General features: G+C 47.0%; 1 protein-coding gene across 1 annotated transcript; it reads left to right on the plus strand.

Moving 5' to 3' along the window:
* The first annotated feature begins 2,139 nt into the window (after positions 1–2,139).
* Pef1 (penta-EF-hand domain containing 1) lies at positions 2,140–17,341 on the plus strand. Its single transcript, XM_020163094.2, has 5 exons — positions 2,140–2,295; positions 10,441–10,741; positions 13,498–13,653; positions 14,172–14,315; positions 16,322–17,341. Exons 1-5 carry the CDS (start codon positions 2,251–2,253, stop codon positions 16,549–16,551), a joined length of 876 nt encoding a protein of 291 aa, XP_020018683.2. The 5' UTR covers positions 2,140–2,250; the 3' UTR covers positions 16,552–17,341.
* The last annotated feature ends 63 nt before the right edge of the window (positions 17,342–17,404 follow it).

Consider the following 17,404-nt stretch of genomic DNA (forward strand, 5'->3'; position numbering starts at 1 on the left):
GTATGGGGAGGCAGTGTACTTTAGATGTGGTGTCAAGAAATCCCCCTGCCCCTGGACATGATATTTCAACTAAGACCTGGCTGATGAGGAGCCAACCAGTGGAAAGTCAAGGGAAGACTTTGGATTCACAAAGGGAAGAGTGATCCAAAGATTTGGAGGCAGGAATGGACTCAGCATGTTCTAATACTGAGCTGGAACCAAGGGGTGGTGACCAACCAGGAAGGCTAGAGTGAACTAAGGAAGAAAGCAATAGAAATAAGTGAATCTGGTGACAGAGGCAGGGTCTAGGTCATGTAGAGCCATGAAGGTTATAAGAATGAGTTTAGCTTTTATTGTAAGAGTGATGGGAAGCCCTTAGAGAAGTTTAAGTCTAGGAATGATATTATCTGATTTCAATTTAAGACACTCACTCTGGCTGCACTATTGAGAATGGAGTATGGGGGAGAGTAAAAGCAGGGACAGTGATCAAGAGGCTATTGTAATGATCCAGGCTACAGATGATGGTGTCTTGGACCAGAGTGACAATGTGAACAGGGAGAAAAGAGCAGTTGTCAATACATTTTTGAACTAGAGGAAATGGACATGGGCAAGTGTATGGAGAAACAGACACTCAGGTCTTTGGCCTGAGAGACTGAGTGGATTTTCTGAGATGGAGAGCAATGAGTTTTGGGGAAAACATCAATAAAAACTCTTTTCTTTTTTTGCTTTTAACTTAGGACCTCATGCTTGCAAAGCAAGTGTTCTACCAGTTGGGTCGTGCCTCCAGTCCAAAGAGGCAGGCTAGAATAAAGTACAGTAATAGTACCAAGTACAAAGGGATACTGGCAAGAGTGGCTAACTCTGGAGCTGGGAAGAATGTGGGACAGTAGGTGGAGGGTGGGGATGGAATTGAGTCTTGGAGGACCAGAGATGGGAGGGCTGCTGGCCGGGGGGAAAAGGAGTGGTTTGACCCTAAGCCTGGGAGTAAGCAGGTACAACAAATTTTTTCAAATTTATCTATTTGTTTCTAACAGTTAAGAAAACAGATTCAGAGAGATAGAATAACTTGCCCAGGTCATACAATTAGAAAGTGATAAAAGAAAGATCCTCAGGCCAAAGCAAGACTGCCAAAGAGTAGGAGTACAGAGTGGAACACAGTACAGGGCTGTGAGACCTAAGATTGGAAAGGTGAGGTGGGGCCAGATTGTGAAGAGCCTGGAATGCCAGGATGAAAAGACTGGCCTTACTTTGCAAGTGTGGGCATGCACTGCCAGCTGCCAGATAGGCAGTAACATGATCAGCACTGTGATTTTGGAAAGTGCCTGGCTAGTGGTTAAATAGATGGGCCTCACTGCATAACACCTCGTAACCCTAACTTATTCATTCATTTAATTAAAAAGTACAGTGTCAGCACTTTAGCTACTGGGGATATAAGGACAGCCAAAACCCAGATGTAATCCTTGCCCACATGGAAGAACTTAACAAATTTAACCAAACACGCGTGCAAACAAGTGTATCCCTGAATGCCAAGAGGCAAGTACATGAGTTGAATTCACTCAGGAACTGGGATGCGACCTACTAATCTAGACTTCTTAGCTGAGACTTGGGAATCTATTAATCCCAGTTCTGGGCCACATTTTGTCATGAACCCTCTGTGAACTAGGGCAAATAAGTCACTGCCTTTCAGGACCTCAGTTTCTCCATATAGAAAGAAAAAAGCACTAGATAATCTAAGTTTCATCCTACTCGGATGGATTGGCGTTTTCTCCAAAAACTACAGATCTGTATCTGTAGGCTGCTAACGGGCACCGGAGTCTTGCCATTAAAGAGGAATACTTTCATCCTCTCTATCCTTTCCAGGAGGCCCGGGTTAGTTCCCGGTAGTCACGGCAACCGCCTGGGCTGAAACGGCGTGACCACAGCAATTACGCCACTAGCATGCGTCCCATTTGCCAGGTTATAATATGGCCACCGCAGCAACACCTGACCCAGGCTTCTCACAGAACATCCTGGTCTGACACACCTTGGGGCCTACTTCAGGTCAGTAAAGACAGAAACAAGCCCTCCAGTACAACCACCAAGACTTCCGGATACCTCTACCCGACATTTAGCAATTCCGGTATGTAGATTAGGCAGTCGCCCACGCCTTGGCGTCACTTCCGTTGGCCCACTTCGCGGAAGACTGACATCTTGAACGTCCAGTCAGAAGCGGGCTCTTCTCCAGGCCCAGAGAGGGGCGGCTTTGAGAACAGGAAGCCCCGCCTTCCACCGATGTGTGACGTCAGAGTCGCCATGGCCAGCTATCCGTATGGGCAGGTGAGTGTGTAAGGGGCCCGCGAACCTAGGTAGGGGTTTTGCCAAGCTCAGTCCTGCCCCCTCTCACGGCTTTTCTTTCTTCCCACTTTCTCCGTGCCGTTTTCACTCTGAGGTTCACTTCAGGATGGCCTCGCGCCGTGGAGAAGTGAAGAGGGCCTGTCAGTCGCGTCCGGCTCACGTCATGCAGGACCAGGCGTCCTAGTGGTCGTGTCGCGCCCCTTCTGACGTCGCGCACGCGAGGATTTGGGGACTTTGGACCCCATAGATTCAGGCAGGGCTGGGCTTGGATTCTGCACCCTGTCAAGGCCTCCGTGGGCCAGACGTTTAGTCCTGTGGTTCCACCGGTGTCATTTAGGGCGTGGGATAAAAAGTAATAGGTTTCCCGACTCACCCGCACTTACTGCGTCAGAATAATTAGGAGAATCTGGTTGTAGGAGGTGCCACAAGTGAGCTGCTTTGATCGCTGATGTAGTCCAACATCATTTCACACGTAGGAAAAGTGAAGGCCAGAAAAGATACAAAACTATGTGAAGTCACCAGGTAGGTAGGCCAAGATCAGAACCCGGTTTGTCTGCAAATGCCTCTTCACTTGCCAGCCCATGTCGAACCAGCCAAGGACCATAGCAGTGTGATTCTGGCCAGAATTTTTTGTTGGGTTACAGAATGGTAGGGTGGTTAAGTGCAACTTGGAGTCAGAGGTAGGGTCACATCTTGGCCCCATTACTTAGTTTTGAGCCCTGAGTGTGATACTTTGTCTTTCCAAGACAAAGTTTCCTCTTCTGAAATCGGACCAAATAATAGGATTACCTTAAAGAGCTATTATGAAGTGCGTGCTATGGTGTAATGTGTTGCCTTTCTGTATTTTGATTTTTACTAGACTCCTAAAAGATCAGTCCTGGGAGGCCCTCAAAACAGCCCTCCCATTTTACAGAGGGGGAAGCAGTCCCAAAGAGGGGTCTTGAGTTGCCCAAATCACATAGTAACTTAGGAAATAAAACTCATGTAGGAAAAATTGGAAAACAAGGTCAAATGGGACATTACATGCAAAAAGATGTGTTAAGCGTCCTTCTAGGAAGTTCAACCCTGTGTAGTTTACACAGCATTTGGTAAATGCTTTTTGCCAGTCATGAAGGCCCTGTAGACATGCTGAGATTACCACTCCCAGTATACAGTTGAGGAACAAGCCCAGAGAGGTTAAGGGTTTTAAAGGATATACATAGTGAGTGAGGGTAAGGCCAGGGCTAGAGCTTGGAACTCCTTTCATTGTGTACTTAGTAGAGGTAAGGAAAGAGGCTAGTGTGGGCTGGAGTTAGGAGAAAGTATAACATAGTTGTGTTTCCCAAACTCCATTCCATTTTCTGAGTATTGTGAGATGTTAATGGGTGTTGTTAATAGAGGAGGATTCTATGGTCAAATGAGTTTGGAGAATATTCTGTTTTTTTTTTTTATTGATTAATGATTTTATTGTGTTCACTGTATATTGGATGTTAAAGAACCAAGCACAAGCAAACAAAAACCCAAACAACAAAATGAGCCTTCTTCAAATTGAAAAAGAGTTCTCAATGAATTAACATTCTCTGAATTGCATTTCAACCCTGTCACCATTATCTCTTGCTTCTTCTTCTTTTTTTTTTAATTCGTTTATTCATACGTGCATACATTGTTTGGGCCCTTTCTCCCCTCTACCCCCTGCCTGAGAATATTCTGTTTAATACAGCTAGATAAAATTTGTTCATGATAGGGCATCTCAGGATTTTTAATTTACTAATGAATATCATAAATCTGCCAGAAACCAATAACTTACGTAATATTTCTGGAACTTATTTAACTATGGAACTCCCCCTTTCTGGTCATTTTTGGTGATACTGATATTCCTGAGGAACAGTTTAGGAGAGCATTGCCATAGTGCATTGTGTCTCAGTGGCTGGTCTGCTTCAGGATTACCTGAGAGCTTGTTGAAAGAGCACACTTTTGGGTGCCACCTAAGACCTACTCTGTGCCCAGAAATCTACATCTTAATAAGCTTTGGGGATGATTTATGTACCCTAGAAGCAGTGACAGATTAGACAGAACTAGGCTAGAATCCTAATTCTACCACTTAATAGTTACATGCCCTTGAGTAAACTGTTTAAGGGCTCTGAATCTCAGTTGCCTCACCTATAAGGGGAAAAAGAATACCTGTAAAAAGGGCTGAAATGAGGATGAAATGCAACAAAACCTATAGGGAGCTTGGCATGTTGCTAGTAAATGGCAATCAATGTATGGTAGCAGCTCGCTGCTGCATTTACTCTTACCATCCTGTGCTGCCTGGGCTAATGCTCCAGGTGAAACACTGAAAAGGAGCGGAGGGAGAAGTGACTGGAATAGAAGAAGAAATGGTGCTTCCTCACCTCCCATCTCCTCATTTCAGGTGTTCTAAGAAAGGAAACTAGTTGTTTTAAAACATCCAAAGGCTCAGTGAGTGCTTCCTCCCCTCCACCCACTACATAGCCCTAGATGATTCCAGCCTATTGCAAAGTCACAATACCTGTGATTTTCCATTGCCTCCAACTCAGGGTACTGAAGCACTGACTGGGTGTTGGAGAGTGAAAGTCAAGCACCCTTTGGTCCTGTGGAGTTACCAGCTTGATGAGTTTCAGAGCTTGGTCTCTGAGTCCAGAGAAATTTGGCTTCAAATCCCTGCTCTGCCACTTGCTTACAGAAGTTCGTTGCAAAGATCTGAAGCTCAGTTTTCCCTTCTTTAAATGGGGTCATAACAGTACATACCTCAGATTTACTGTGAGGATTAAATGAGATAATCCATGCCAAGTGCTTGGTATGGCGTTTGGCATGTAGTAAATACTCCAGGTGAGAGAGAAACGCAGATATGTGAATTGTAGAGTCAGAATAGGAAGTATTAAATGGGAGTAAGTATATGGTAATAGAACAGCACAGGAAAGATAACTAACTCAGTTTAGGTGCAAGAAGACTTTTTAAAGGGAGTGATACTTCAATTCCAAACTGAATCACAGGAGGAGTTAGCTGGGTAAAGAAAGAAAATGTATTCCAGTAGAGGAAATAATTTCACAAACACCAAGAAGCAGGACTGGGGGCATGGTTCATGTGATAAAGCACTTGCTAGCAAGCACAAGGCTCTGAGTTAATTCCCAGTACTGCAAAAACAAAAACAACCTAAGAAGCAAGTAAGACAGCCCAGTAGTTTGGAGGAATTTTATGACCAGTCTGGTTGCAATAATGGAAAAAAAGAGCAAGAAATGAGACTAGAAAAGAAAGCAAGAGCCAGATTCCAGAAGGTCTTTTTGCGGGGAATGTGATTTCCTCCTAAGAGTAGTGGGGAGCTGATGAAGGGTTTTATACCTTTTGCCCTTTGGATCTCTTACTGTGGGGCACTGTCAGAATAGATTGAAGCAGGAGAAACTGAAGCCCATTTTCAAAGCTGTTGAAGTACTCTAGGTTAAAGAGAACGACTACCTGGTGAAGGTTGGTTTGGGAAGTTTTGGGGAGGTAGAGTTGAGAAAACTTAGTGCTTAATTGAGGTGACAGGGAGAAAAGAGAGGTGCCCAGGAGGGCACTAAAGCTTTGGGTTTGGATGACTGGGTGGCAGGAGGTACCAGGAGATAGGAGTGCAGAGAGAGGTGAAGGAAGGAGGACAGGAGGCAGTTGGATATGAGAGTCCTCAACTCGGGAGATGAAGCTGGAGTGTTGGCAGAGATGGTAATTGAAGTCTTGGGACAATTCTTGGTTCATTGTTCATTGATTACATATTTCTGTCCTTTAAATATTTTAGGAGGCTCTGCTGTGAGTGCCTGAACTATCCATCTGTCTTCTTATGATGATTTAACCCCCTAGCTTGGGCTCCCGCTTTCCAGCAGGCACTTGAGGAGTTGCTCTGGGATGCAGGCTCATTTGCAATGCATCCTCCTCTTTTCCTCACTGGGGCTCAGCATGGGCCAGCCTTGGATACTCTTTGACCCTCTGAGCTCCACAGTGGTCTTGGGGGCAAAAAAAATGAGCCCTCAGCCCTAAAAGAAATTACAGGACTTTCTGAGTTGGGAGGGAGTAGGCTCTCCATTCCTTGCAGAGGTACAAATGGAGATGTCAGGTGGTGCTGTAGAGACTCCATTATTGTCTGACAGGTTGGACTGAGGATCTTTGGTTTCTCTTCAAACTGGATCTGGATGCTGAAGTGGAAAAAGAATGAGATTCTGCTAAGGATCCCTGGGCCTGAAGGCACTGAAAGAAGGTCACCAACTCCAGCCTTTCCCCTCCAACTCTGTCCACTGTAGAAGGCCATCTTTTTTTTGCATGCTGGGCAAGTGCTCTACCACTTGAGTCATGCTCCCAGTCCTTTTGCTTTCAGTTTATTTTGTCTGAGAAGACCTTGAACTGCAATCCTTCTACCTCTGTCTCCTGAGTAGCTGGGATTATAGGCACAATCCACCATACCTGGCTTGAGATACAATTATGCTAAGTTTTGTCCAGGTGGCCCTCCAAGTGTGATTTTCCTATCTCTGCCTCCCGAGGTGCTGGGATGACACATGGGTGCCACCATGTCTAGTCCAGAAAGTCATCATGTTTGATAGAGGCATTTAGCACAATTCCTGGCACAAATTCATGCTAGGAACTCAAATGTGCAGACACTGGTTTGAATCCCAGCTTGCCCATTCTAGCTGCACCTCTGCACCTCTCTTCTCTAAAATGGAGATGATAGCACTTACCTCCATCTGATTGAGCTGGAAGCAGTATAGCAAATGTAGCTTATTTGTAGTCAGCTAAAAACCTAGAGATAGTTTTCTGTGATGCTTTAGAAACCATGATTACTGAACTCTTCCTCTCCCCCGCCCCTGCTTGTCAGTATGAAATGCCCTTAGAAAAACTCTGGAAAGGGTTGGCAGCATGGAGTGGCATAAAAGAACGTCAAATCAGGGACCCTGGTTTTCATTTATGGTCAGACTTTTGCCAACAACTCAGTGACCCTGAGAACTAGCCCAGTATCTTCCCCAAACTTTCTCTCCAGCACAGATTCTGCCTCAGTTGCTGGCTGCACCTCCTTCATTTTGTGCAAGCTTAGAAACCTGAGTCATTCTATATACTTTCCTCTCCTCACACCCCCTCCATCTCTTTCCTAATCTAATTAGTTGCCAAGTCATGTCTAGTCTATCTCTGAAATAGCTTCGGTATCCATCCCTTCTCCCCATCCCCGAGTCTGCTGTCTGGTTCACGCCCTGGCTGCCCAGCACCTGGGCTGCTGCCTCCCCCGCTAGCTCATCCTCCACACCACCGCTGCTGGTTAATTCCCTAAACAAGGCTCTGATCACATTCTTCCCCTGTTGGAAACCCTTCTATGATACTCTGTTCTCCAAACTCTTTAGAGTAGTGCTTACTTGTCAGCTATTTATGGAGGCTTGCAGGTGTCAGGCACTGTGCTGGGTCCTGGGGTACCATGATGAATAATGAGGCCCAGTGTCTACCCCTGGGGAGCTTACCATTGGGTGAGTTTGACACTTATACAGATAAAACTACACTTAGGCACTGATAACTCACCTACCAACTAAAGGCAGTAGAAGAGGTGCTTGATCAAGGGGGGCCTGAAGGGCCTCATTTCAGGTTCACACTGCATTCTTCTTGCCTTGGCTCTTTAGCCCATTCCCTGGCCACACCATACTTGCTCATAAGTGTGTGCTTTGCCTTCTCCTTTCTGTCTGGTGTGTCCTTCCCTGCCTTCCTTTTGGGACAGTGCCTATGTATTCTTCAAGGACCAACTCCAGGGTCATTGCTACCTCTTCTAGGAAGCTTTCCTTGACTTACTTCATGCATTGTTCATGTGATCGCTCATTTATTTGCTCAGCAAACAGAACAAATTCCTCTGTCCATGCTTCCTTGCAGCACGTAAGTAGATTTTTGTGCTGGGATTGGATTAGACTTTATCATCATTATCTGTGGGGTATTCAAGGGCAGGGTCTCATTTGGTTTTGTGCCCCCAGGCCAAGCACAGAGCCCAGTACAATATTGCTCTGTAAATGCTTGCTGAATGAAGTCATCTAACAGCTCTGTACCACATTTTCTTTATCTGAGAAATAGGCATATTAACCTCTTCCCTTTTTTCCTGTTAGCAGATAGTGAGGTTCTGCCAGGAGTGTTTGTATATGTGAACTGCATGAAAGGACTTTAACAGGGGGCAGAAAGGGAAGAGTTCAGTTGCTGCTAGACTGCCCTAGACACACAGGCTCCTGGAATGTGATAGCTGGAAGGGCAGAAGACCTGCTCCTTTGTTGTCTTGGGCATTTCCCAGGTGGAAGGGCTGCACTCAAATGTTCCTGGTGCAGCTTATGGCTTTGCTCCTGGGGCTTATACTGGAGCACTACTTCTTGGCTTGGTATCCAGCCTGTGCTTTGGGTGTGCCCAGACACTGCAGAGTCCCTTTCTTCCTGGAATCTTGTTCTTTGAAAGGAGCAATGTGTCAGGAAGCAGTGGTGTGGAGGAGGCTCAGCCCCCACCTCTGCCTTCAACTTGGGCAAGTTCCTTCTCTCCCAGCCTTAGTTTCCCCATCTGTAAAATGGGATGGTTAGGTTATATAACCAGGATTTTGGGTACTTCTGTCACACTTCCCTAGCCCCTTGAGAGTCTTATTCACTCCTCCAGTTCAAATAACACTTCCACATGTAAACCCTTCCCGATTTTTCACTCTTCCCTTTGCAGTCCTATGACAAATGGCATATGTGCCCCTGTTATGCACCTATTTCTTAGCCACTGACCCACAGTCATGAACCCAGCTGGACAGAGAGGTTTGAATCAAGATCTGTGGAGACTTCATTGTCTGTGAAAGAGTCTTGCTACTGGCTATGGCAGCTTCTAGGGAGGAAGAGCTCCCTCCATGCTGAGTGGAGGAGGTGGCAGGTCCTGTTTCCTGCCCTTCCCCAAGAAGCCTCCCTTCCTTGGAAAAACAGGTCCTTTCTAGATGAAGTATGAGTTTGGCCTTAGCCTTGAGGGTAGCTTTCTCAGAAGTTATCAAACACAATAAAAAGAGAGCCCAGGCCTCAGTACTAGTCCACTGGGGCTCCTGCAGGCTGATTTAGAACTTGTATAGAACCTATACTGTCTTCAGAGCTGGGCCAGCTGCTCTCTGTTCCCTTTAGCTCAGTTGGTCTGCAACTGTGTTAAGCTTGTGCTCTGCTGGGCCTGTATTGTCCATTTAGGACATGTAGTAGGACACTCTGAGCTTTAGGAGACCTTTGCTAGAGGTGTGCAGAGATGGGTACCTCTACAAAGAAAATATCCCATGTATGCTGTAATGCACAAATGCCCTGGCCAGGAGATCTAGGTTCTGGACTTGGCTCCTCCACACAGTCTCTGGGACTAGTTTGAACTTGAGTTTCCTCCTCTGTATATGGGAGCTTTTATTAGTAGTCAGTATGCATCAGTGCTAGGCAGTGTGTCAAAGTGCTTCCAGTGGCTGGTCTCATTTCATTCACATGGAAGCCTGAGATAGGCACTGTTATTATTCCCATTTTGCAGAGAAGACCCTGCTTAGTGAGGGTAAGCCAATAATCCAATTAGTAAATTGCAGAATCTGAACTGAACTGGTGTTTTCATCATTGTATCATATTGCTTTAGGAATAGGGTCTCCCCTACCTGCCTTGGAGTCATGAATGAGGCTAGGGAAATATTTTTGCATCTTGAGCTAGTGTAGTATATAAAGAAGACATGGTGTAGATGGATCCTTGCTGTAGGTACATCAGTGGTGACTGGTGAGTGTCAGGGCTATGCGGTGGAGACTGCATTTGTGCTGAAAATCCTGCAGATGGAGATGGGCATACTGAAGGGTGAACTTTGGAATTCCATTTGATTCATATAATAAATATTTACTGTGCATCCATTGTGCGCTGAAAGCTGGTCATAAAGTAGCAAACCAGACATGATCTCAGCCCTAGTAGAACGCTTTGACTCTGTAGGTCATTGATGATATGACCTTGGGTAATTCCTAGCTTCCTTAGAAGTCTCAGGTTGCCCATCTGAACAAGGGAGTCCAGCAACCCTGCCTGTTGAAAGACAACAAGCAGTGGAAGTGCTTGGTGCCTGCAGAATGTCATATTGTAGCTAGTTTCTGGCCTTGTCATCCTGACTTGTATCTTGTTCTTCCCACAGGGCTGCCCAGGAGCTGCAGGACAGGCACCTGGAGCCCCTCCGGGTAGCTACTACCCTGGCCCCCCTCATGGTGGAGGGCAATATGGCAGCGGGATACCCCCTGGTGGTGGTTATGGGGGTCCTGCCCCTGGAGGGCCTTATGGACCACCAGCTGGTGGGGGGCCATATGGCCACCCCAATGCTGGCGGGCTCCCTTCTGGAACTCCAGGAGGACCATATGGTGGTGCGGCCCCAGGAGGCCCCTATGGTCAGCCACCTCCAAATTCATATGGTGCTCAGCAGCCTGGACCTTATGGACAGGGTAAGTTGGATCTTGGGTCCTGGGTGCCTCTGAGTCACTTATGGTCCATCCTGTCCTTCCTGTAGGTGTACAGGCACCCTGGTCTCTGGCATCTTACTTCCAGCTAGCTCCTGCCTGTACCAGCCGAATGAAAAGATTGTCAGTCAGTTTTACTATGGTGACAACTTCAAAATCTCCCTGGTTTACAACAAGCATTTATTTATATTGCTTTACTCTTTTTTATATGTCAGCAGCTGCAGGTTGGTAGCTGAATTTCTGTTCCATATGTCTTTTCATTCTGGGATCCAGGCTGAAGAAGCATCCCCAATTTGGGATATGTTGTTCTTGAGGCAGAGAAGAAGAGCAGGAAGGTAGTGAAGATGGATGATGGCTTGTAAAGTTTCTACTCTGAAGTACTGTACATCTCATGTACTCATATTCTTTTGGCCAAAGCAATTCCCCTTTTCAAGTCTGACATTGATAGAATGGGAATCGGTTCTCTCTCATGAAGCGTTCTTTCAGCTGCCAGACAGTGGGAGAGGGTGTGCAGTGCTTGTATTGGGAAGGGAGATCAGCAAATAGTTGAAGACCATAATGTAGTCCAGGTGGGGAGAAGCCCCATTCCTGTATGAGGGAGACTGACCACCCTCTATAGCAATGCAGGACCATGTAGTTATTGAAAGGTTGGCTTTTGAGATCAGACCACTACTGATCTGGCCAAACCACCTCTTTGTGTCTACATCTGCAAAATGTGGCAATACCACTACCTCACAGAGTTGTTCATAAGGATCAAATGAAAAGGTTCTGGTAAATACTGGACATGGTGTCTGGGCTTAATAAATAATAATTCTGTAAGAAGACTTATTTTAGGGCATTCTCAGCAAAGAAGTATTTGCCATTTAATATGACAGTACATATTGCTGTGGGCCTTGCCATTAAAAGATGCTGAAGTAGGCAGGAGGATGAAATGGGGGAAAGGAAAAGCAGAGAGACTGAAGGCTCCCCTTTAAGATGAAGGAAGAGCGGGGTCTTGGAGATTCAGTAGTGGCAGAGAGCCTTGGGTAGTAGTTTCACCCTCAGTGAAGATTTCTGAGCAGTCTCAGAGGGTCAGGGAAAGTGGGTGCCAGTTTCCTGCCTTCCCTTTCCCCCCAAACTCATTTTAATTAGCTCCTTCACATAGTGAATGTTGCCAGGAGAGTAAGCCACCAGCAAGGTGTAACACTTTGGTGCACCAGAAGGCCTCCGGGGAATGTCCTGCAGAGTGTATGCACCCAGGCAGGTGGCCCTGGGGGAGATGGCCAAACCTCAGGGGTTCTGAACAATGACATTTATCTCCTCAGAGCCCAGAGCATCTGGCCATTTGCTTTCGTCTCAGCAGCTCTCTGGTGGATTTCCACAGCCCAAAAAATCTTGTATCTGAGCCCACAGGAGGTAACTGCAGAGAAAGGAGCCCCTGGCTCTGAGGCTTATCCCTCCAGGGCCTGAGACTGTGGTAATCTCTAGGGCTGGAGAGGAGGGGAGGGACATGCCTCACATGCTCAGCTGCTTCCCTGCTCCTTTCTTCCATTTGGCTACCATTGCCTCCTCTCCAGTGCAGCTAGCGATAGCAACCCCCTGGAGCAGTCCTGCTTACAGTGTGATCCGTGCATAGCCTGGAGTCCTTGGGAGGCCCTACCATCAGGGTTTGAGCACTGCTGCTCTGGAAGACAGGTGTGACCATTAGAGGTGCTCCTCTGCCTGCAGAAAGATACTAAAGGTCCTTTTTTCCAGCCCCTCCACCTGCTGCCACCCTTCCATCCCCCGAGATCCCTCAGAATACACTGGAACGCTGTGCCTTCACTACCTGCTGTTTCTTCTCCCCGTCTCACTCCTTACCACATTTTCCGACCCAGTTGAAATATTCCTTCTGCCATGAAAATATCTCCGACCACACCCATTCCATCTCTTTCTAAGAACTTTATTTTGATGCTATTTCATGTAAGGATCACAGCCATCCTGAGAAGGGGGTTCATTTTAGAAATGGGAAAATCAACACTTAGAAAGTTACACATTTTGCCTGAAGTCACACAGACTAGTAAGGATCAGATCAGGATTTGAATTCAGTCTGCTTTGATTCCAAAGCTGGATAGAGAGCTTCTATACAAACCACGCAGCTCACACTTGCTGAAGAAACTCCCTGCCCAGAGCTGTGGCCCTCGCTTCCCCATTACACTACAGTTTTAGGATGGTGCCTAAATTCCCAATCTAAGCAGGTCATACTAGCCCCTCAGTCAGGCAGACCTTTTCCCTGTGGCCTCACCTTTGGGTATGGACAGTGATTTCTGTCTTCCACAACTGCCCGTGACTGATGCTGATACTGTCTTGTGTGAAGGAGCCCCTTTTGTGTCCAGTTAACTCTTTCTTCTAATGTGATTTCTTGTCTACTTGTATTTACCACCCTAAACCTCAGGTCATCTTTTGCAAAGAATTGTTGATATGGTAGAGGGGAACAGGAAACATAAGATCAAATGGAGAAGTGATTGAGAAATTATATAAAAAGTCTGCAGGACTCGTGGAGTAAAAATCAACTGTAAACACTTGTGAGTCTACACCAAAGGCCTCTCACATCAGAGTAAGGATGTCAACTTGATGGAAGATGGAGTAGATAGATTTGTAAGGCTTTATGGGCAAGGAAAACCTATAGCCAGGGAGGCACTGAAGCTGGCCTTGCCTGGCATTTCTGTGGATTGGCCTTGAGACCTGGATCTGACTTTCCTGGTTCATGCCCCTCCCCCCAGGTGGCATCCCTCCCAACGTAGATCCTGAGGCCTACTCCTGGTTCCAGTCAGTGGATGCCGATCACAGTGGCTATATCTCCATCAAGGAGCTGAAGCAGGCCCTGGTCAACTCTAACTGGTCCTCATTCAATGATGAGACCTGCCTCATGATGATAAGTGAGTCCCAGCCCTTCCCCACGGCCTTGAGCTGGGGCAGAGCTACCTGATAGTTGACAGTAGGTGGCTAAGTGTCCAGTCTGAGGAGAACTCCTTTTATCAGGGAGTATTTCCAGGAGGAAGCGTGGTTCAAGGTGAGATCTAAACTGAGAGCTCTTTCCCTTGGATGTTTCTCAAGTTCTACACTGCTGAGTTACAGACTGGTTCATTCTGCAGGCAGGAACTCCCTTTCATGGTAGGAAATGGCAGGGAGGAGTCAGTGGATCCAGGTCTTAGAGCTCAGCTGCAAAGCCTGCAGAGAAGATGCAGTTCCAGATGGGTTGGGGCTGAGGGTTGTCAGGGAATGGTCTGGGGCTATGTTTGATGCCAATGTCTCAGGCACAGGCATCTGGGCCTCAGGCTTGTAGTTATAGTCTCCTACTTGTAGTCCTACTCCAGCCTAGGGAGAAGGGTTTCCTCAGTGGTGCTCTTAAGCCTTCAGTCTTAAAATTTTCCTCCCTTCTTCCCCTCCTCCTCAGACATGTTTGACAAGACCAAGTCAGGACGCATTGATGTCTATGGTTTCTCAGCCCTATGGAAATTCATCCAGCAGTGGAAGAACCTCTTCCAGCAGTATGACCGAGACCATTCAGGTTCTATCAGCTACACGGAACTACAGCAAGGTGAGGGCCATAGTGGGCAAGACAGAGCTAGATTCTTCTCTTTACTCCCTAAGACAGAACAAAGGGTTTTCTCACTGCCAGATGTCCAACTGTATCACAAAATGCTGTCCTCAGTGCAGGCCCATTCATACATCCCTTCTGTGATCCGGCTGGAGTACTGAGCAAAATCCAGGGCAAGGGAACTCTGGGTCTAGAATCAGGGATGGCATCCCTGGTGACAGGACTCCTACACTGCTGGGAGGGACAGCCCTAGTTCACAGAGGACATCACAGAGATGGAAACATGGCACCCCAGCGTACTTGGAGACCCATGTGTGTGTCTCATATGGCTCTTTTTCTCTAGTTCCAGTGGGTAGGATAGAAAGAGCCCTGCATAGGGACTCAGAAAGATAGCTGAGCCACTTCTGCCAGAAGTCAGTTTCTTCTCAACTCTGAGAGCCAGAGCACTCTAAAAGTTGCAGTTGGATGAGATGATGTGAGGCCTCAGTTCCAGGTCTCTTCAATCCGATTATTGGACCAGAGCCCATGGCCTGAGCTCAGGCCAGTTGATAAGATGACAGGAGGCTGATGGAGTTGTGAGAACCCAGCGAGAGTTCTATCACCCAGGAGGAAGAAAGTGCTGCCCAGAACATCCAATCCTTTGGCCATGAATTTCAGTCAGACTAAGGAGGCCTGTGGGTGGGGGTGAATGCACCATATCTGGAGGGAGGTACATGACTGGTACTGATCATTGCCTTGCCAGTTTCTGTCATAGTTATTCGTGAGGATGATGCTAACAACAATAAAACTAGCGTTTGTTAAATGCTTGCTGTGCCCCAGGCACTGTAATAGCATTTAAATAGGTTTATATAATTCATTCTTTCCATGTGCTAGATCTGTTTATTACTCCTCACCCTTTGGTGAAAAACCCCTTATGTCTTCCTTTTACAAATAAGAAAACTGAGGCTTAGTGTGCATAACTGCTGAAGGGCCTGCAGAGCACAGAGAAGGCTGAGATTTTAGCCTGGGCTGGTAAGTTATGTGGAGAAGACAGGAAGTATGGGGAGGGGCACGTGGGCTGTGACTTTGGAACTACCTGGCAGCCTCATGTGGGGAGATGATGATTTTATTAAAAGAAAACACTATAGCTGGGCGCCAGTGGCTCATGCCTGTGATCCTAGCTACTAAGGAGGCAAGAGATCAGGAGGATCGAAGTTCGAAGCCAACCCAGGCAAATAGTTTGCAAGACCTTATCTTGAAAAAACTATTCATAAAAAAGGGCTAGTGCAGTGTTTAAGACGTAGACTCTGAGTTCAAACCCCAGTAAAACACACACACACACACACACACACACACACACACACTCACTCACTCACTCACTCACTCTCTTACTGAGCCAGGCATTGTGGCATATGCCTGTCATCCCAGCATTGAAAGTTCAAAGCCAGCCTGGACTAAATAAGGAGAACTTGTCTCAAAAACAAAAACAAAAACAAAAAATCACAGTGCCAGGCACTGTGCTAAGTGGGTACGTGATCATGTTTAATCCTTACTAGATCCATAAGGTTAAGTGTCATCCCTGTTTTGGGGATAGTTAGACAGGGAGATAGTGAGACTAAGCAGCTTGTGCAAGGACTGTCTGATTCCAGCAGAACAGGCCTGGGCTGCTGTCTCTGATCCCTGCTCTAAGCAGGGTGGTCCAGGAACTTAATCTTCCTTCTATGATTTAGATGAGTCAGAGGTGATCATAGATAGAGCACTGTCTTCTCTGTGACCCTATCTGAACATCTATAATGGAGATTTGAAAATACAGCGAGGGGACCTTCTGGCTTGGGGGAGTATCTAGACAGAGCCCCTGTTGTGCTCCTGACATCTTGAACAGATCCTCAGGACTTCTCTGTCCATTCCTGCTTCTGTGCAGTGCTGATCTCCTCAGTCCTCTGATTTGTTGTATTGAGTGTTGCTGGGCAATGGAAATAACTCATGGCAGATTTTTGTGTATCTGCTTTGTGTGCCCCTCCTCTCCAGCTCTGTCCCAAATGGGCTACAACCTGAGCCCTCAGTTCACCCAGCTCCTGGTCTCCCGCTACTGCCCTCGCTCTGCCAATCCTGCCATGCAGCTTGACCGCTTCATCCAGGTGTGCACCCAGCTGCAGGTGCTCACTGAGGCCTTCCGGGAGAAGGACACAGCTGTACAGGGCAACATTCGACTCAGCTTTGAGGACTTCGTCACCATGACGGCTTCTCGGATGCTATGACCCAGCCTGTCTGTAGAGAGTGGAGCACACCAAGGACCTTCCCTGGCTCCTCAAAGTGGGAGAAGCATGTGGGCCTCTCTTCTTTGCCTGCCCCTCCTAGAAAAAGATTCTCCTTTGCTTGATGCAGCACTGTTCCTAAAGAGGGTTGGGAGTCCCGAGTTAGAGTCACCAAATAGTGGGACCTGGCCTGCAGCCACACAGGTAAGAGCCTGACCTAGAGGAAGATTCGAAGCTGATTGTCCTAACAGCCCTGAGCAGTTGAAGGCACAACCTTGTACCAAAAGCAGGAGGTGCCAGTCATGTCAGTAGAGTTAGTGCCTGGTCACTATGCCGTGGCCTCCTGCTTTCTCCTCTGTGCTGATGTCAGTGGTAAGTGTTCATTATCCTCTTACCAATAGCACCTGTCTTCTGTTACCCAGGCCATCATATGTCAGATGAGCCTGGTTTCTCTAAATTGGAATCTGACTAAGCATGAGAGAGATTTGTCTGTGGGACCAGTGGCTTGAGTTCACCCACACCCATATCCACGCATCCTTGTTTTAACTTCCAGCTGCCTAGGGACTGTCCCTGCTCAGGAAGCACAGACAGTCTGCTGTCTGGACATATTTGACCAGGTTACTGCCCTCTGAAACTTGGACCCCCTCACTTGCCTACCGTGTTCTGCTTGGCTCAGTGTGCCCTTGGGCACAGTTGTCACTTCCACTGCCAATGCTTTTTTTTAAGTTGCATTTTTTTCATTTGGGGCCAAAAGTCCAGTGAAACTATAAACTTCAATAAAAGGATGAAACTCTGTCGTTCCATGTTTCCCACTGTGACTTCCCGGCTATAGGCTCATGCCCATCCATGAGCATGA

The sequence above is a fragment of the Castor canadensis genome, chromosome 7 (genome assembly GCF_047511655.1).
Source record: "Castor canadensis chromosome 7, mCasCan1.hap1v2, whole genome shotgun sequence".
Classification (NCBI taxonomy): domain Eukaryota; kingdom Metazoa; phylum Chordata; class Mammalia; order Rodentia; family Castoridae; genus Castor; species Castor canadensis.